The sequence below is a fragment of the Oryzias latipes genome, chromosome 9 (genome assembly GCF_053564925.1).
Source record: "Oryzias latipes strain Hd-rR chromosome 9, Olatipes_Hd-rR_3.1".
In the NCBI taxonomy this organism is placed as follows: Eukaryota; Metazoa; Chordata; class Actinopteri; order Beloniformes; family Adrianichthyidae; genus Oryzias; species Oryzias latipes.
Window position 1 is genome coordinate 31,044,629 of NC_136245.1, and position 21,825 is coordinate 31,066,453.

Below are 21,825 nucleotides of genomic sequence, written 5' to 3' on the forward strand. Positions count from 1 at the left end.
TTTCACATAAGTGACAAAAACATTGTTATTTTTAAATTTTTAAATCGCTTTACGCAAGTTAAACCTGCCTTTTTTGTCTCAATATTATACTTTTGACTGAAAGACTTTTTTCTTTTTAACATGGAAAACTGCGCAATAAAATGTAGACGCATAAAAATATTCAGACAGTCTGTTTAAATAAACAGCTTGATTAGAGATGTAAAGATGATAAAGAAAATAATATATATTTTTTTTTAAACTGATTTTTACCTGTACACAAAGCAGAAGCAGCGTAAGGAGAAAAAGAATGAAGTTACATGGAGAGTGGTTAAAAGGACATTTGAAAACTGGGGACAAAAAGTTACAAAAAAAAAATAATCTCAGCAGGTGTTAACAATCAAAAAACAGTTTTTGTCCTCATCACATGTAATAACAATAAACAACAAAGCGTGCACACACACACACACACACAATAATGACTCTGAAAAGGGCTGTACGACCTATATCTGCAGAAACTAGAATGAAGTATGGAGAAAGTAATGTCTGACTCTCATTGATTTATCTTTGCAATAACAACAACATGCACACTTTAGAAAGATGTTACTCTGAAATAGAACATTGAATTGCTTCGTTTGGAATGTTTTCACTTTTGTTTGTCTGCTCTCATAATGCTGCAACCTGCTAAAAGCAGCATTATTACTAAAAGCACTGCAATTTCTTCAAATGTTGGAGCACATGTTAGAGTTCACATAAAAAAAACATACATATACAGACAGGACCATGAATATTTGGACAGAGACACATTCTTTCTAGTTTAGTCTCTGTACTTTGCCACAGTCAATTTTAAATAAAACAACTCAGATGCCATTGAAGTGCAGACTTTCAGCTTTTATTCCATGAGTTGAACAAAAAGATTGCGTAAAAATGTGAAAACTAAAGCATTTTTTAAACACAATCCCTTCATTTCAAGGGCTGGTAAGTAATCGGACAAATGAAATACACTGCATATGTTTTCTTTTCTTTTTTTGATTGCAGCAGCTAAAGAAAGAGTAGCATTTAGTCAAGTCTAGGCTGTAACTCAAATTGAAAATTTTCAGCAAATGGATTAGGGTGAATGTGCATGCTTTCACTCAGAATGAAGCACGCTGGGCTGAAATAGGACGTGGGAGCCTCTGACCCGCAGACTCCAGGCTTGCTTCAGCGCAAATTGCCTTTATTATCTGGGCTTTTGTAAACATTAATTTGCAGTCATGTCTCAAAGGATGTGCAGGAGCCAGTCACAGTTTTCCTATCAAACCGCCTTTTACTTTTCTCTGTCCTGAAAAGCTGTACTTTGAATATCAAAACCACTTTGTTGTTGACTGGAAAGCAAACCGTTTGTTTTATTACTTTGGGTTCATTTCAGCTTGTCGACACCAAGTTTACCAACAATGAAAAAATGTGTTCTTGTTGCTAAAAGAGGTAATTCTGATTTTCTATATCCATGTTTAGGTATTAATTGATCAATTAATCAACTTCACTTAAAAAGTTATCTGTAAAGTAACATAACTCCATCATTTTAGGCCTAGGCTATATTGAAGTCCAATCATCTTTTGATCTGTTTTCAAATTGTTACTAATGGTCTTTTAATTATGATCATATTGTTTTATAAATAAAATGTAAAAAAAAAAAAAACTGTCATTTTCTAAGACATACTTTCTGCAGAGTGGCAGGAGTTCGCCTCTGAGTTGTGGCCTGAACAGTTGGCACAGAGTAATCCTGTGCTCATTTCCCATCATCCCCTTGTTTACACTCTAGTTACGGCTCCTAACAACCCAAAGCTAACATTAGTGGCGCAACAAAAAACCCGAGACGAGGAAAACAAAGACGTTAATGGATCTATTAGTCTTCAAGTGGATTCATTAGAATGGAGTGGAGTGAAGAGCTTGCTGCCCGCCGTTCGTGGTTTGTATGTACCAACTACAAACTTTGTCAAACTGCATTATTTCATCTGCTCCCGATTCAGATTAAAACACACATACCATCACATACCATAACTCTTTGACCGTTTAAGCAATCAGCATGAATCAGCTGATTATGATGCGGAGAAAAGAAAAACGGCTTTTCATATCGGCACCAAAATGCAACACATTACTAACAGAAAGTGTTGCACAATGGTGCAAATGTGCTTTTCTCCCCAGACAGAATCAGCTGATTTACTGATGCATATCAGCGGAAGGCTGCTTTTGTACACACCAGAATCCTCTGGAATTACATTAATTGAGTAAACAGTTGAAGGGTTATGATAGTTTAAAGAATGTCAACACTGGAGCTAAAACTCTGGAGTTAAAGGGTTAAATTAGCAGAATCGAACAGAAACTTCACAGTAAAAACCATGGCGGGACTTGAACCAAAGACTTGTTACGTTGAGGCGAGAGTGCTAACCACTACACCACTGTGCTGCCCTTAGGCGACCATACCCGCTTAAAAGCATCGTCACACAAAAACCACTGAAACACAGATAATAAACAATCAAACAATTTTTTTTTGTTTTTTTTGAAAAAAGTTACAACCAATCCACATAAGGAACCAAACAAACAAAAAAGCGTTATATATTTTTTTTATTTCTCTTTAACGGAACATAAAGTTTTCTTCAGGCCATGAAATGAACTTATAGTTCATTACGCCCGTCTTTCAGTTGACTCTCTTTCCTTTCCTCAAAACCAGCCTAGAAGTCCCAAAACTCAGCCACCCACTCACACCCATTTGCCAGCAATCTCCTTAGGCAAAGTCATTTATTCAAATTCATATTAATTTCCCTTCAAGCTTAGTGATCCGTCTAAATTTAAAGTTGCCGTTCTCTCCGTCTTCTGCATATCTCTTACTGTATCTGATTTTCTCTATTACTCTCTAGAATATGTAATCCTAACCTGTAAATTCCTTCATCCATCTCTCACTCTCAGTTTTCATTTCTCAGTCTTTGTTTCTGTGCGTTTCACAGTCCACCTCCCTTTATTACACCACCCATTCCAAATTCTCTCTGCCTCCAGCAATCCTATCCATCTGACTTTAAGAATCATATCATCCAATCAGGGGCCACTCCTGAGACGGAAGCGGGCCCTGAGGGACAGACTGATGGGATTGACGTCCCACCTGTCTGTCATTTAAGGAAGCCCACATAAAGCCAAAGCATCTTTGCACAAAGTTTCACATGACTGCAATTTTGGCACAAAGGCTCTGTTTTTGCACACACTGGTGACATCTGAGACAGGCTGCAGACACGCAAGTATACAAGTTTGCATCTCATCGCTGGGCCTGTCGGTTTTAATTTCAGAAAGTGTAAAGTAAAGAAAAAAAAAGCCTCTTAAGACCTTAAACACTTTGCTGTTTTCCACAGTGAAAGTCTGTAATTAGGAGATAGAAAGTGACAGCTTGAACATGTGAAGAAAAAAATAGATTTACAAAATTTGTAAGGAGCCCAAGAAGGTAGACAATTTTACACAAAACAAGAAAACAGGAGACAATGATAGAAACATAAGGAGATGTGTGTGTTTTCTGTTATTCCACCAACTAGTGAACAATAACTTTTTCAGCTCATTAATCGTTGTCAAATTTCATGCCGCACTTTTAACCTCCCTTTGAGTGTTTTTTTTCTTAGTAATGCGGTGAAGAAAAACCTTCCTCCGTCTTTCTAGGGGAGGTCTTCGGGGCTTCAGCTAAAGGGAGTGAGTGGCTTTATGTTTGTGCTTTTATGTGAAGAGGGTGCAGCCTCTTTTTCTGTAAAGCCTCCAGGTCCTGTGCGAATTAAAATGCTTATTAGCATAGGGATATAAGTCAAGGCTGCCCCCAATATGTCTGTTTGTATGGTCTTATTGTGACCTAACTGAGTCTGTGTGTAAGTGTAAGTGTGTGTTGGTGCTCATTTTCAAGTTTTACATATGTATTAAAAGTTTTACATACACACTTCCAAGTTTCAAAGTAAAAAAAATAATAATAATAATTGCTTTATGGTAAAATTTAAACTGTAACTTTTTTAAGCCACTGTTGACGTCCATATCCATGTGAAAAATTGATGCCATGTTTATTTTTCTTTTTTATCCAAGTGATTTGGTGTTTTCATTTTTTTATTCTTTAAAAAGAAAGGCTGGAATGACCGTCTTCATCTTCTGCCGTTTCTTCTTTTGAAATGACGTTGTTGCTTGAGGAGCATTTAAGATCTTGAGATAAAAAACTCAGCTGTGTTAAGGTTTGGAACTGGATTGTTATCTTGAAAAAGTGCAAAAAGAAAAGACCCCTTCACATGGTAGCTATATGTGAAGCCCCAACGAGAGTTGGAGGAGGTCAAAGATCCTGAGGAGGCGGGAGGTAGAGGCGCTGCGCTCTTGTGCCTTCAGCAGCCGGCTAAGGAGCTTGAGTGGTCTGATTAGGAAGCCTCTTGTGCTTTTTCTTTTTATTGAGGACTTCCAGGTGAACTCGACTGAGAAGATTCCTGAGGGTAGACCCAAACCTTGGTGGGGGAATCACAAATCTAATTTAGTTTAGGAACAAAAAAAATAAAAAATAGGAATGTTGTCATAAAGGAAGCACCTGGTTTGTGGCTTAAAGACCCACTCAGATGAAAATCCTGTTTTTAACATGTAGCATTTTTCTGATGATGAAGGAAGTATTTAACGAAAATTAAGCTTAAAATTCAATTTCTGAGTTTGAAAATATCTCATTTATGGTCTTGAAAATGCGCTGGGCGGGCTACAAGCTCCCTGCTCCGCTCCCGTCTGATGCACTTACCTGTAGACGAGGAGATCCAAGTACGTCTTCATTTTCCTCGTGAGGGCTGGAATCCTGCTTACAATTGTACATCATGATAGATCCAATATTTCTCGCCATTTAATGTTAGGTTGGGGATTTGAGAGACTGTAAATTAGCGGGAGAGACGTGTAAACCGAGAGCTCTCAGCAATGGGGAGGAGAAACTATATCCAACAAAATGACTTTTTAATTATTTTGACTAAAAACGACAAGAAAATTCCTAATTAAAAGACCACTGGGAATGCTTTGAAACATGATATCTCACTCAAACGTGTGAGATATCATTAGAAATGCAAGGATGTCCTTTTTTTTAATCACATCAGGATTTAGTGAAGAAAACTTTGAATGACATAATCCAAAATACAACTCTTCCCTACAGAGAACACAAATAAATTGGTTTCTTCTCAGAAGGATGTGTTGAAAGAATAGAAGACGGATGATGAGACGTTTGCTAACAGCAGCTCCTTTGTATTTTTGAAGCAAAAGCTTCTGCAGAATGTCTTAAGTTTAGAACAATATTAATAGTTTTATTAAACCTTTATGGAAAAACAAAATAAAACATTTGTTTACATTATTGTGCTTCGATATACTGTGGAGCTAAAATGATCAAAAAGGCAACATTTAATACCTAAAGGGACAAAACAGGATCAGAAAAGAGTGTTCATGAGAAAAACAACAGTTGAAATCTTTCTGAAACCTAACAATTGAAAAAAATGAAAGCATTATGTAATATTTTATAAAACATACTGAATCCCATTTGGTTTTTGGAAAGGGTGAGAATCGGCACGCCTTCTCTGTCCGGCGCATTTGTTCAACATGAAGGTAATTACCTGCCTGTTCTGTGTCACTTTTGCCCTGCGAATTTTACAGTACATGATTTCATAACATTTAAGCTAAAGTGGATTTAAACATAAGTGGTGTAATGCTGGAAAGAGCAGATGTCTGACCCCTGTGAAAGCAGCTCAGCAGCTCAGCAGCTTGGCCTTTTCCACTGTTAATAGCTCTGCAGCGGCAGCCAGCCGCAGGCTGCTGACAAGAACACACACAGAACCACTGCAGCTGATTTAGACAATTCCCATCTCTTCTTTCTGCCTTGTACTACAGCATGTTTCCCTCCATGTCTGGGCTTTCCACGGTTCAACTTTCAAATAAACCCAAATGAGGAAAGCGAGATGAAAAAGACAGGACGATGACAGAAATGGCTTTAGGAATAGGCAATCTAGGAACTAAACTGCATCCAGCGGGTAGACATCTGATCAGGATTCCTCCTGGACGACTCCCTGCGGAGCTATTCAGGTCACATTCATTTGAGGGGGAGACTCCAGGGCAGGCCCTGGAGATTATACCTCCCAAGCAGGATTAGACGGCCTCAGGCTCCCCTAGGAGGAGATGGGGAACGCGGCTTAAGGAACGCCAGATCTGCTCAGCTTTCTGTTTCCTGCTGCCCCCAAATCAACTGGAGAAAAGGTAGAAATCAGGGTTTTTTATGGTCACAATCTAAAATACCTATTCTGTTTTTTTAAATGAGTTTAGTTCAGTTTGGATGTTCATGCTGCAGTTCTTTGCCCTGTAAGGATTGGCAAACTGCCTCTAGACTCCAGCAACCCCGGGACCCCGCACTGGAACAAACGGGTAGAGTAAATGGATGGATGGATGCTTAGGTCAACACATTATATGATGAAGTAAAACTAATAGATTGCAGCCCTGTGCTAAATGCACAAGTATTCTATACCACATACATTTATACATGAAATATTAAGCAGTTGTACAAATAATAGTGTCGAGTGAATTATATAATAGTGTTAATAGTCATAATAGAAATGAAACCAATCCTTCTCAATATCTCACATTATTGCAGAACAGGATTTTATTGTTTCTTGGTTCACAGTTAAAGAAACTATATTTAAAAAAAAACATATATTTTATTTCTGTGTTACTCATTTCTTTTAGATCTTGTTACAAAAGATCAATAGTTGTTTCCATTCCCATCTTCAGTAAAAACTCTTCAACCTGATCTCAGAGCCGTTGAAATCGTGAAGCTTTTAGCCGATGTCTGACTAAATGATTATTAAACATAAAGACACGGCTGCATTTGATTCTATATTTTGATTTTGGCCGTTATATAAATTCAATGCCGTTTCACATTTGTTTGTTGCAGCTTCATTTTACAAACCCTTTTCTTTTTTTTATTCATGCCTCTGTTCCTGTCATGTCTTATAAGTATCTACACTCTTCAAAGCTCCCATGTAAGTCACTTTTTGTGAGTGACAATAAGATGGCCAAAAGTTTCACTTTCTACTATGTAAAACCAAAGATGCTACATTTTAAAATGAGCCAAAACGCTGCAACTCAATGCAGCGTTCTGCAGATTAAAAAAAAGTCATCTTAGAATAGTTCACTAATTGTCAATTATGAGATACTTGATGTGTGTGTTTCACCTTAAACTAACTGTCTCTAACATTTCCTTCCCCCACTAAATTCATCGAAAATCCCATCGCCCAGTCACATGCTTGCAGTGCTTATTAGTTAGCAGAAAACTCAATTTCTTGCAAAATATCCCCCAAAAAAAATATCAAAATAATCAATTAAGGCTTGACTGAAAGTGTCATGTGTCATGTATTGCTATTCTTGTCATAAGTTTAAAATGTTTTTATATGAATGAGAGTATATAATGGTATCATTTATATGTGTATGTATATAATCTCTGGTGTGGACTGACGCATATGGATGTGTATTTTAATTTTTTCAATCAAATCACAACTAATCATCCAATCATTTCTCTATATATGCATATTTATCTTTTGTTTGTCTTTAGTATTTTTTGTTTTGATTGCTTGAAATAAACCAATTCCAATCCAAATGGCTTTCAAATATTTTGTATCAAATCCAGTTTGAAAATAAAATCTTTTTAAGCCCAAAAAGGACTGCGATGTTTTATAGTTTTTGCTCCATTGATGAGGCCTGATAAACAGCAACCACTGCCAAGTTTTGAGGTAACAGAGAAGAGTGGAAACATGGGGGCTCACTGTAGGAGCAGATAAAGGCGGTGAGATCAGAACAAGGTTCAAGTCATTTTTATCTGTGTACAGGCAGTGACTGTGACCTGCAGACCTATTTGATTTTTATGGCTCACAGCTCATGAGAAGGTTTGGAAAACCACAGTTTAGGGGTGCAGCATTTGCTCAAGTTATCAATAAATAGACTTTTGATATTTGCATGGTAATAAGCTGTTAATTACCTATTGATTGAGGCAACCAGACTTTATGGAGATGAGTGGGGAATTTTGATGTGGATGCACTTTTCCTAGAGCGCAGCATATTAATACAACTGCTGTGTGGCCTCCTGTGTGTACATATGGACAAACAGATTTGTACAACGCAGATCCTGATAACGTGCCCCAATATTATATGGATATTTTGTTCCTCATCTCCTCTGTTTTGGATTGTTGCTTCATTCTCAGAACACTTTTCAATGCAAATGATTTTGAAATATATGGACTCGCGATATAATACTTTACTGTGTCATTTTCTCGTGTGTTTTGCTTTACACATAAGGATTTGTTTAAATGTTTTTTAATGACAACGTTTTTCCTCTGAATTTTTTTTCTTCCCATGGACGAGTCCCAAGTAATGAAGCAAGAAGAATTCCTCTGGTCTGTCCAATGTAACAGTGATGACCATGTCTAGTGCTACGTTCACACCGGCCTCGGAAACGCGCGTTCCACCGCCCACTTCCAATGAAAAGACCATGCAAATGTAAGTATGTGCCAAATTTGGCTTTCACATCCAAAACCCTCACGCGCGACTCTACGGAAATTTTTAAGACCTTTTTCGGGCTCTACAAAAGAAACATACAAAAAAAAGCATACCCCCCATTCAAGGTCACAGCTCTGCCGATCTCTGTCTTTTGGTTTTGCTAATGGTCCGCTCTGCTGTTGTGAAGTTCACGTCACTTCCTAAGCCTGTTACTGTTAACTGAAAAATGTGTGATTATAGAAACGGAGCGGGTGTGTAACGATTGGTGTGTCCGTGTATGCCTATGTTTATGTGTGTGCAGGAGGGTGTGTGTCTGACCTCTATCTTTAATCCACTTTACTTTTCATTTCCTTTCTAGGCTTTTCGCATGACCCACGGCCCCCGACTACCCTTCCATCCTTCTTTATTGATTTACCTCCAAATGATTTCATCAGCATGAACCCAAACTTTCCAGGGTTTGATGGTGATGCTGTTTGTTTTGCCACACGCTATACCACAATTTTAGATAATCAAGAAATCTGTATGAATGACAGAAAAGCTGTTTTTTTCCTTTTGTTAGAAATCTATCACTTAACAGATATTTCGATTAAAATCAATTCAATTCACAGCATTAAAATGAGACATTTTTTTTAGTATACTGATTAAACACTATAATTGAACTTTTAAAGTGAAAAACATTCCTAAACCTGAATCTCTGACTTAAAGAACCTTAACTTAATTCTAGAGTAAACATTGAATAGGTTGACGTCATTTTTCCGTGTGATTTCTGGTTCCAAAGAGATCTGGTCCTGCACAACCACGGGCCAATTTAGGGTCACCAGTGAACCTATGAAGCAGGTTTTGAGACTGTGGGAGGAAGCCAGAGTTCCCGGAGAAAAGCCACGCCTGCACATGGAGAACATGCAAACTCAATACAGAAAGGACCCAGCCGGGATTCAAACCAGGATAATCTCACAGTGAGGCAGTGCCAACCACTGCACCACCGTACTGCCCATTTTTTTGTTGTCTTACGAGTGTAAATGTTCAGAAAGAAATAAAGAGACAAAAATGTAGCTAAAAAGTAAAAATGGCTGTTTAGACGGGACATAAAATAGTACTGTGAACACTGGATTTGTGTGCTGGCATTATTGAACAATTTGTGATTTTTTTTCCAGCTCACAATAAAGACATTGTATCTATCTGAGTGATGTACCTCTCAAATGTAAAATTGCAGCATTTACGTCAAAGTTGGGGAAACAATGGTGTAGTGGTTAGCCTCAAAGCAAGAAGGCCCAGGTCCAGAATGTACCCTGCCTTCACCCTACTGTTGCTTGTATTCTGAGCTTCAATTAACACTTTTGTTCTTCATAATAGTTCTGATCAAGCTGGGTTTTAGAATAACAAATTTAAGCTAATTCAAGTAGCTGCATTAAGAGCACACAAGTCATACCTAGAATAAACTTGTTCTTGCAATAATCCTGTTGGATGCACTCACATGCACCACAAATCCAAATATTTAGTTTAACTGAGCGTCGAAGCAACTATTTTCCCAGTTTAATGAGGACTCATGCCCCTCCTTCTCTTTATTTGTTACCCAAATTTGTGATTTAGAGTGTTTTTTTTTTAGGTTTTGCATGTCTGTTTTGCTGTCGACTCTCTCTTCATCGCCGCTACATGTCAGTGTCTCAAACCTGGTTTCTGTTTATTGCCTCAGCTCTGTCTTCATTAATTACTCCCACAGAGTGCATCTTTGTTGGGTTTAAAGTTGTGTGCTGCCAGATCCTCGTCAAGTGTTCTCCATGTTTTGATAACTTAGCCCCACCCCCCCCTTTTTTTTTTCAATCATGCAATGTTTTCTTTGTTAGTGTGTTAAAAGATAAAAAGGTTACTTTGCAAAGTGTCTGTTTGAGTTCTACTGCAAAAACTCACGCATAAACTAAACATGCATTTTATGTTGGAGTCGGTAAATGAGTGATGCAAAGATCTAAATGCTGTGAAAAAGTGGTTTCCTTTATTTATTTAGTTTTGCATATTTGCATTTAAGAGGTTAACAATAAAAAAAAAAGGAACAGACCATTAAAAAAAGCCACTTTTGGGAAAGCTTAGAAGACCAAATAAAATAACTTAAACTTCTACACTCTACCAGTAAAGTAGAATCTCAGACAATCAAAATTCCAACAGTACATGCCAAAGTCAGGATGAAAACAATTAAGGCTAAAAACACTCAAGGCTTTGGAGTTTATTCAAAATATGCACTGAAACTGATTTGCCCTTTGTATTATAACCTTACGTAGGTCAATTATGCAGAATAATACCTTTAAAGGTGAAAAACAGACTCTCTCCGAAAATATCTAATCATATTTGTCGCCACGAAAAAGATCCATGGCCTCATCAAGTTTAAAACTTTATTTTATTGCTTTAATACAAGTCATGATCAAGTTTGACCAGCTTTATCTGTATAGTCTGTATAATATAGTCTGTGTTTACTGGGTAATGCTTAGTTTGCTGGAATGTATTTAGTTAGAAAACATTTGGTTTAAAACGCTCCAAAAAATTGCATGTTTTTGGTGTTTTTAACATGGCACTTTTTTTGATGGTGGAATACATTAAATTAAGCTTAAAATTAGATTTCTAAGTATTTATTTATTGAAATTGTTGTGAAACAAGAGAAAAAAATGTCATTTGAAAAAAATTGTATTTGTGACATAGAAAATATGCAGGGTGGGTCACATGCTCTCGGCTCCGCTCTATTGTGATGCATCCACTTGAAGACAACTAGATCCATGTGTGTCTTTGTTTTCCTCTTCTGAGCTATAATCTGGATGAAAACTACGGCCGATATTGTTCGCAATTTTTGTTGCTCGGGTAATGTGAGGTTGGGGGTGTGACAGGCAATAAGCTACTGGAGAGCATGTAAATTGATGGGTGATGGGGAATTGGGGGCGGGCTTACTCCGTGCCGACAGTGCCGTGCCAGAATTTCTAATGAATTCCCGCAGCTCTGCAGGAACTCTGTTCTGAACTCTGTTCAATCTTGATGAGCAGACTTGGACTTTAAATGTCTTCAGAAGGGGAGCAAAAACTTTTTTCCAAATCAGTACAGTTTGGAGTTTTGTGTCCTTTTAACTTCCGTACTATCCCAGGTCTCTCCCCCGGTTCGTTCTTCCTCTCTTCATTGATCCGTGAGTCATCTTCTCACCATCTCATCCCATCTTTCCTTGTTTCACCTTCTTCCACTGCGTGAGGTCAGAATAATGGTACTAATTTGTGTGTACACGTGTGCTTGTCCCCTATCTGTCCCTGACTAACTGTGACACCGCTAACCTCCACATACTGCTGTGTCAACAGCAGCAGCTCATACGCACATCACAACTGACAGAATTTCAAGGGACCTTAACAAGATATTTTACACCCACACTGAATGTGACAAGGGGGATGGGGAGGTGTGGACCACCATATTAAACATCCCTGTTTTTTTTTATGCGGTGCGCTGGATAAACAGGCTAAAGTGAGCCGCAGCAGTAAACACTGCTCCGCACTGCAGAGTGGTGACAGGTTCAGTCATTTCCATACATTTATTAATGTGTCGTGCTGCATCATCCACCCTGTTCCACCACAAGTAATTACACAAATATTACTGACGCACAGTCAAATGCAAATTGAATCTTTTTTTTTTTCTTTTTTCCTTTCAGACTACTGATGACAGTTAACCAGATTAGAACATCATTATCACATGTTTGCTACTGTATGAAGTGACAAACAGACCACTCTGGGGTCAGTATGCTGTGTTCATGATAAAGTGACATTTTCACACAAAAAATGGGTCAAGTTCCAATATAAACAAAACATGTATGTAATAATGTAGATATGTATACACATATGATTGGAATAATAAAAAAAAAAAAAAAAAAAACTTTAAAAGCTGGGGGGAAAAAAAACTGTAGGGCTGAGCTTCACCTTTAATATGATGGATCAACCATAAAGGGCCCCAACAACAACAGTGAAAGAGAGAAACTTTATTTCTATAGCTTTGTTTCCAGTGAACGGTCCGGGCCGGTCCAGTCTGATATGCTATTTTGACAGTTTCCATTATAAAATAGACCCATCAACCCAAACCAATCTGTACAACTTTTGGGCCCCCGAGTGCTGTTAGTCCATAGAAAAAAGGAACAGACCAGATACTGTTGTCACATGATGAAACCAGTTTATTGCCAAAAGGTCATAAAGACAAAAAAAAGCGCCAAACCAGCGCCAGGGTATTCCTTTTCGCCGCCTGCAATCTTTTCTTGAACAAGGTGAAACGTTTTGCATATACAAAGTACCAAAAGCCAAGCGGTTGAACTCCATTTGTGTTGTTCATAGATTTGTTTTTTGCTGTAGTTGCACCACTATGACGCAAAGCTACACAATCTGTCTACTCACCGCATGTGTGTGATGGTCCAACTTTGAGATGAAATGCTCGCCTGAATTGTGCGGACCGTTTTAAACCGAACCAAACAGTATTGTACGGAACTTTACCGCTCATTGGAAATGAGGCTTAAATGTAAAACTCAAAGCCAACTTTACAGTTTCCTAGTGTTTAAGATTTCCACAGCACAACCTTAAAGGATGTGAAACATGCCTGATGCTATGATCACACTGGGCTAGAAAAAAGGTGCATTCAAATGTCCACTTCCAATGAAAAGTCTATGTAAACACATATGTGAGCGTTTCAGGGTTTCCGCGTTCAAAACAATCAGTTGGATGCAAGGCTGTGTGCAGCTTTTTTTGGTAAAATGTTACACTACAATACCTGTTCTTTATAGCTCAGTTTTATGTTATTTTTCTTTATTCACTGCTATCTGATAGTGCACCACACGGAATCTGTCAATCAAACATGACCACCTACTTTTATTGAGGCACCCAAATGATTTGTTCATATAACCACAAAATATATGTATGTATATTTAGGACTATCAGTAACATGTTTCAAAAAAGGTATCACAACAAGAATGGTTATTTGGACAAAGAGAATGACTGAGTAACAGCTGTTTATTTCTCTATAGTAGTCTATGGGAAGCCACCTGGTACTTCCTGTTTAGAAACCAAGGGGTGAGGGGCCACACATTCCAGTTCTAATAGTCAGTCAATGGCTACCAACTAGTCTGCATTATTAGGTGAAACTATTCCAATTTCGAGAACACTGCTAACATTTTTTCCATAAGAAGAGTCAACCCAATTCCTATAAATACATTTGCATTAAAAAAAAATAAAAAATAAAAACAGAAGTTGTTTTACAATTGGGGACAATATAAGGTTTGTTTTGTCCACGGGCAAAATCAGTGAACATCATAGGATTTGAACCATAAACTAACATATTATGCTATCATAGGATATTACATTATTTTAGATCCTGTATTATCTCTTGACTGTCATATTAACTCACTTGTTCGCTCTTGTTTCTATCATTTGAAGAATATTGTTAAACTGAGTCCTATTCTGTCACGCTCAAAAATGGAGATGCTCATCCATGCTTTTATTTCGACACGCCTCGACAATTGCAACTCCATTTTCACATGTTTAAATGAAAAATCTCTGGAACGGCTTCAAGTTGTCCAGAACGCTGCTGTTAGGCCCTTAACAAAATCCTCTAAGTATTCACATGTCACCCCCTTGCCGAACCAGCTTCATTGGCTCCCCATCCGTTACCGAGTGCTTTTTAAAATCCTGGTACTAACATACAGAGCTTTGAAGAGCCAAGCACCGGTTTACCTAACAAACCTCCTACAGCCTTACACTCCCAACAGGTCCCTGAGATCTTGTGACCAGGGTCTGCTGGTTATTCCCAGAACTCGGTTGAAAACAAAAGGTGACAGAGCCTCAGATCTGTGGACTCAGTACTTTCTTTTAAAAAGCAGCTTAAAACGTATCTTTTTAAAATAGCGTTCTCTTAACTTTGTATTATTTCTATATGTGCATTATATCGTGTGTTTCTTGCCTTTATGTTTACTGTAAAGCATTTTGTGATTCTATATCTTGAAAGGTGCTATACAAATAAAGCTTATTATTACATCTAATTTATTTTTAATCTGATTATGCAACATTAGAATCCACCGATTAAATTAACTGCATTTAGTTGTGTTTGATTTAACTTTGTTACATTAAGTGTTCTGGGGACATTGATGTTGTGAAGTGAGACTTTAGATTTTTTTATTTTTTTTTTTTAATTGATCCAAAATTCTCCGCCACAACTCAAAAGTAAATATTTATCTGAAGCAAGTCAAAGGAGATGCCTTACTGGATTAAACACAACACTTCCACACCAGAGGTGCAGACTTCGCTGCTGTTCTTAACCCAAAAACATCCAGTGTTGCCTCATCCCATCTCATCACTCTATACGGTTTCCTGTTGCTCCATGATTTCTGTGTTTGGCGGCTGCTGTGCAGCAATGACACAGCTGCTTTTCGGCTATGAAAACAAAATTTCAGCAAAATGCATTTCTCTGTCAGAAGCTATGTGGTGTAAAAATATTTACTTTAGTGCCCTCTGAAACCACAATGTCATGTTTGAGGTGTGGGTTTTATTAGCTTCCATTTGGAAGCATAGCCTCTGATTAGGTTCTCCACACAGAGCTGGGATGACTGAGTACCGTATTTTCCGGACTATAAGTCGCACCGGAGTATAAGTCGCACCAGCCCAAAAATGCATTATAAAGTAGAAAAAAACACAGATAAGTCGCACTGGACTATAAGTCGCATTTTAACTTTCACAACCTTATATGACACAATCATAGCAGACTGTTTATCTAATAATTTCACAGTAATTTTTTCTCAAACTTATTTATTTATTCCTTTCATGAAGCATCATTGGCTAACTAATACTCTGTTTTCATCCTGTATTTGTAGAAACAGTTGTCATTTTTATTGCATTTCTGAATCTATGAAATCATTGGAAAATAGAATATTATGTTGTTAGCCTTCAAGATCTTACTGTAAAAAAAAGTTTGCTGATTCTCTGAGTCACTTAACATCCTCTTAACACTTAACATACCTCATACATCAAATTGACCCAGAAACATCATCTCTGTTCCTCACAAATGAACATAACAGGAGGGTTAACAATGTATTTATTTCAATTTAGTTCTAATATAAGTCGCTGCGGAGTATAAGTCGCACCCCTTGCCAAACTATGAAAAAAATACATATAAGGTGTTTTATCAAATTTGTCAAATCTACACACAAAAGTAAACAAAAGACAGAAGGGGGGGTAGCTACTGTGTAAGACTTTAACGTACAAAACAATACAGGGTCCTTATAAGTATGGATAATTTTAAAGTTTACCCTTCACAACACCATTGCACTTTTTTTCTGTGGACTAATGGTTAAAATAGTGGTTTGGTCAACAAATGGCTTATCAATATGTTTGCCACGAAAATCCAGATTTCAAACTGAACGATGCCAAAAAAAAAGTACAAAATTGTGATTTTTATTGTTGTTTATTTTCTGACTGTGATGCATCGAGATGAATTTTGCTCTGTGAAACGTTCTACAGTTTTTTTTTTAATTTGCAACTGCAAGTCTCCACAGAAAGCCAGTTAGCAAAGAAGGGTTCTCTCTGAACAAACAAACACAGGTTTATGTTAACAGAACTGTAATTGTAACAGAATTTCGGTCTTTCATGATATTTGCATAACTTGTGTAATTCATAAGTGTTTCTTGCATTTGTCTATCGCTGATTTTCGCAGATGTCCATCAAAGGTTTCGGCCGACAGGTCTTTACGTGAATTTGGTTTTGGGGTGTTCCGAATTTTTGGTTAGTTGAGAATTACACAATTGGTGTATTTTTGTAGTTTATACGCATTTATTACATTAATCTCAAGTAATTGTGCGCAATTTTTGCAAGATGATAGTGCAAATTTGTGGCTTTCCATGACCGTTGCACGTACGTCCAGATATGTCTAACGGACTTTTCATGCATGTACCACTGATGTATAACTTTTATATTGGGTATACGCCACACATATCATGAAAATCTGTTAGATTTTCACTTAAAGACCACCATTTTTTTCCTGGTACTTATACATATGACCATTTTTCATCCATGAAATATAAAAAATAATAAAAAAGACATATGTGCAAAATTTAAGTAGTGGCAGTGTGACACAGCCTTGAAGTACTTGCAATATTTTGATAAAGCCATTTCTGGAATTTCAGAAAATATTATGATTTGACTATATATAATATGTCTAATTCATGTGTGCATTTGGATTTTAAACAAAGATGCAAATCTAACAAAGTTTTGGAGTTACCAAAAAACAGAAACACTTTGTTTTAAGTCAAAAAAGTCCTGAGGACAAAAAAAGGGCTAAATTGGCTGTGTCTTCATTCTGTAGGGTGACTTTAGGCTCATCATTGTTTTTTCATAAATCGATTAAGGTTTAAAGTTCCCTGTAGTACGCGGCCCCAAAGAGAATTTCTGTTTTTTATGGAGTCATATGCACTTGATACCGAGATGTACACATGTTCAACTTCCATACGCACACAAACACACACAGAGTCCTGCGGCCTCATACGTCGGTGAACACATTACATTTAACTGAATACGTTCCTTCCATTTTCACGGTGCTGTTATTGATTGTGCTTAAACAGCACGACTGCTATCGGCTTGTAGCAGGAAATTGGTATCATATAGAAAGTGTCACACCAAGGGTGCTTTTCATTAGGCCCTGAGGCTGTACAGAGCAATGCACATGCAGAATCAATCTTCAGGCTCTTACACTGGCTCTGTTATAAAAGCATGTGAATGGTGTTTCTTTCTTATCAATTAGTAAAGCGGTTTGTAGCTAATTTAGTTGGCAGGGTGGCAGATCTCATGCATGTCCTGTAACTACAATAGAGCCTTCAGTCCCTTTTTATTTGAAAAAACATTTAGTTAGAAGCTCTCTCCAATTTAAGTCTAAAAAGACAATCTAAACTGTGACTTCTCTGCAAACATAATAAGACATGAAGAAAAAAAAAACCATTATTTTGCTGTTAGTTTCATTTGTTGTGGTCCAAAAATGCAAAAGTTAAAAAACTTTTTCTAGAAATGCATTACAAAGTGACAATGGTCTGACGCATCTCTCTTATACCTGACAAAGAAATGTTTCCATTTTTAAACAAACTGTGTCATTTTCGGCATTATTTATTTCTCCCACTCCCCCGAATGTCATCGCCGTGGAGAATAAAATCGACGGGATATAAGTCAATCAATGCAGGTGAGCAAACTCAGGGAGAAGCAGAGCAATTCACATGCAGCAAAATAAATAAATACATTTTAAAAAATCACTGCCTGCAAATGCATAATATGTATGCAAATTGTTCAAATATAATTCATCAAGCTCTCGAGAAATGACTTCTTTATTCATCCAGGGGCAAAACTGCTGCTCGCAATCACCAGACTTCAATAAGCATTTTAATAAATGTACATTTTCATCGTTTGTAAATTCTTGCTGACTCAATAATGAAATAACTCATTCATCAAACTCTATTTCAGAGTTCAGAGTTTAAACATAGATTTGGGAGAATATGATATTTTGCGAGGATCTGTCATGGCCTTAGATATTTGCTGTGTTTGGTTTGGCAAAGTCAGCAGCATTGTGGGACGTTGGTTTCACTTCGTTCAGTGAGGGAAACTTCAAACCTGTCAGCTTTAACGATTACGTAACTTATTTTTTCTGCAAATGAATGCAAACATTTGATTGTAATCAGTGAAATAAATACCTTGACAACATCCACGTCTGTCGAACTGCAAGTGATGGAGTCTTCCACCTCCCTCACCTGCCCATCCGTTTCCACAGTAACCAGTTTGACGGGCACTGCCACTCGCCTCCCAGTGAGAATGGCCGTGTTCACCACCTCTGTGTCCTTGAAGGAAGACAGGAAAGAAAATTATTGAACAAACTTCTCATGTGCCAGTTTTGTTGGTAAATTACAATAATAATTAAAACACAGTCATGTTGTTTTATATTTTCTAACTCTGTCAGGTAAAAAATTTAATGTCTAATTAATTGAGGAAATAATTGTCACAAGAATTGATCTGCTTCCATCCTACTTGGAAATGAGCATTTAGCACATATGAACGTAGACGTAAGTGCTGATTAATGATGCAGGAGACACAGCAACAAGAAACAGAGCACAGGGAAACTGTAATAGAAAAGAACATGAGGGAGAAAAAGAAGTGATTAGAAACCTCCCAATTATTGTAATCAGCATGATTACATTTGATTAGATCCTTCCAACAAAAATAGCAAAGCAGCACATGCACTCCCCAGAACACTGTGTGCTCATGTCAGTCTTGATTATTTGGCGTTGTGTTTCCAAGGGGGCATTTATCAACACCAACACAATCCCTATTATGGGAAACGTTTGCTGCAACCTCACTTTCTCTGAATGATAGATGAAACTGCATGCTTGACTTTATGAGAAAATGCAACACAAATGGTCAAAACTTCAAATATGACAGGAAATCGTAGTCAAACGTGCAACAAAATGTTGTTCACCCTTTGGCGTATCCCTTCAGAGGCCGCCACACAAATCACCTTTTACGGAGTTGCACAGGCGGTTTGGTAGAGGTTTTTAGGCTGGATGTCCTTCCTGACACAACCTTGTATCTAATAATGAATTTCTCTGTGTATTTTATCTTATTGTTTTAGTATATTTTATAGGAAAACTCTGATTTTGGTGATTTTAGTGTGTGAATTAGGCTATTTTGAGGTCTCGGCTCATTGGCAAACATGTATAAATAAATAGATAAATCCGGACTGGGGACTGGCACAGGGAGATCAAGACTAGGGCACAAAATACAATGTAGGAAAACTGAACAAGGTCATTGGGTTTAAAACAAAATAACAAAACGAAAACACTAGGCCTAAATACTAGATACTGCAATTATTATGTGTATCCCCCGCAGTACTTTTTACATTTAAAAGTAAGTTTGTTGTCAAGATTTCAAAGCTTTAATAAACTTAAAGAATAAAGAAAACCATGAACAAAGGAAATAACAAAGGTAAAAGCAGGTGACCCAAAGAGCAGATCCGTGAAACTACTGAGACAATGAGGCTGAGTCCAAATTCTCTCCCTTCTCCCTAACTAATAATGACGTATGTAGTGCGGTACGATCTAGTGCCCTGGATTTTAAAAGCAATTTGTGGATCATGTTAACAACTTTTTTCTGGCAACGGTAAATATGACGTCAAGCTAATAAGTACGAACATTTTACAAAGACTATGAATCCATTGTGTAAACACGGTTTATTAAAAAAAACAATGAACATGCCTTTTTATCATGGAAAATTGTTCAAGCGCAATGCATTGTGGTCTATATTCCCTAATCTTGTGAGCATCGATGCACACTGGTTTTTCGGTTTTTCGGACAGCTTTACAAAATGGCTAACGCACTAAATGTTGCACTATGTAGTAAGTAGTGAAGGAATTCGAACATAAATATTCTAAGGATGATTCTGTGAAAGGAAGACAGCTGTGGATAATTAGCTACTAGAATCTGATGGGACTTTGACAAGTCAAGGCTGACAAGAGAATATAAGCCAAATAAAAAACTAAAACAAGAGCACAATCCTGTCCATTTAACAGTTCTATGAAACCAGTTAAGAATAATTCAACTGTTTATAGAGGATCTGCTTTACATACAAATGCAGAAACGTAGTTACTATTACCCATAAACTGATAAAGGAGAATGTAATCCCGGATGAAATCTGCTTGGGTAAATAAACTACAGAAAGTGTTGGAGGACTGTTAAAAGAATTATTCCAATGTGGTACAGATACGCACCTAGAGAAAACACACACACTTACATGTGAACTTGTGCTAACACTTGACACACATACTCAAGATTTTAAGCACAAGTGACCAGTGACAACCTGCCTAATGTCATATCCCTCTGCAGCTCACATGACCTTTAGCTAATTAGATGGCTCTCGCTTTTTCATGCAAGCCTAAAATACACACACACACACACACACACACATAATTGGTTGTTTCTAGATGTCCTTTGTCCTCACACTTTGCTCAGTTGTGCCTCATATTTCAGTTGCATAACACATAATGATTGTTTTTAATATTAAAGAGGTGAAGATCACATGTTAACGCGCCTAGAGAGAATACATTTATGACATTTTATCTTTTGTTTGCAGCTAAATCATTTGGATGGAACTTTTAAAAGCATTATTTAGCTTTACAAATGAGCCTTTTTCTTCAACATTTAGATTCAAGAACACAGTTTAGACATATGGGGAAGCCGTGGTGCAGTGATAGGGCGGTGGACCTCTGATCGGAAGATTGTAGGCTCGATTCCCGCCTTGCTCCCCCATGTGTCAAAGTGTCCTTGGGGAAGACACTTAACCCGACCTTGCGTCTGGTGGAAGGTCTGTGCCAGCGGACCTGCACATCAGTGTGTGAATGTGTGAATGGAACTGTGACTATGAAGAGCTTTGGTCCTTCGAGGAAAAGCACTTTATAAGTATGCACCATTTACCTTTTAACATTCAAACATAATTTTTAACTTCACATTGGATTCAACATTATGGTGTACAGTTACAAATATAATTTTATTTATTCACATTTGCAGGTATATATTGCACTTACATTTAGCATGTTTTGTTTGATACTAAGCCTTAAATCTGACAAAACTAAGCTTATTTTATGAGTTTTAACTTTTACATTTGGCCCCATGAAGCGAAGTGGCCATTTTAGTTAAGGTGGATATCATTTAGTTTAAGACAAATGCAAGGAGGATTTATTTCAAGGGGACAGTCAGCGAAGTTTGAAGGAGGGAGGGCAGATGTGCACTACATTAAAGTGAATAGAAATATGCAAAAAGGCAAACGTGTAACCAGGATGAGGTGATCAAAAGTAATGAGAATACAGCATGTGAGATATGTAGAAAACATATATAAACTTTGACATAATGGTCCTTTGTGGACAGTTCCTCCATCTCTCCTCATGTTAAGAGTCTGGGTGTCGACCTTGACAGCTTCTTTCAAATGAGCATCAGTCTAGCTCAAAACATACTTATGGTCATGTGACCACACCAGTTCATCATTTTTATTCGATGGTCCTGACATGTAATAACCCGGACTGGTGTGTTGTCACATTCCTGGTTATAAAATGAACTGGACACGGCAGAAAAACATGGAAAAATGGGGGGGGGGGGTCAGACCAGAAAAGTAATGAACGGGTAAAATCCAAAAAGACAAACGAAAAAAAGTGTTAAAAATAAAAGCACACTAGGGAAATGATGATTAGTACAGGAGTCAAAGAGACAGAGGAAGCGATAGGAAAAGAAAAGGGAAGGA

At 37.4% G+C, this 21,825-nt stretch overlaps 1 protein-coding gene across 3 annotated transcripts in view; it reads right to left on the minus strand.

Moving 5' to 3' along the window:
• si:dkey-215k6.1 (transmembrane protein 132C) overlaps positions 1–21,825 on the minus strand; it is a 267,022-nt gene that overhangs the window by 17,995 nt on the left and 227,202 nt on the right. For all 3 annotated transcript variants that reach the window (XR_013658211.1, XM_078953270.1, XM_020705714.3), the window contains exon 6: positions 18,237–18,380. Coding sequence is in view for 2 of the 3 variants with exons in the window: in XM_078953270.1 (XP_078809396.1) it covers positions 18,237–18,380 (144 nt within the window). In the remaining variant the exon portion in view is untranslated. The remainder of the gene's footprint in view (positions 1–18,236; positions 18,381–21,825) is intronic.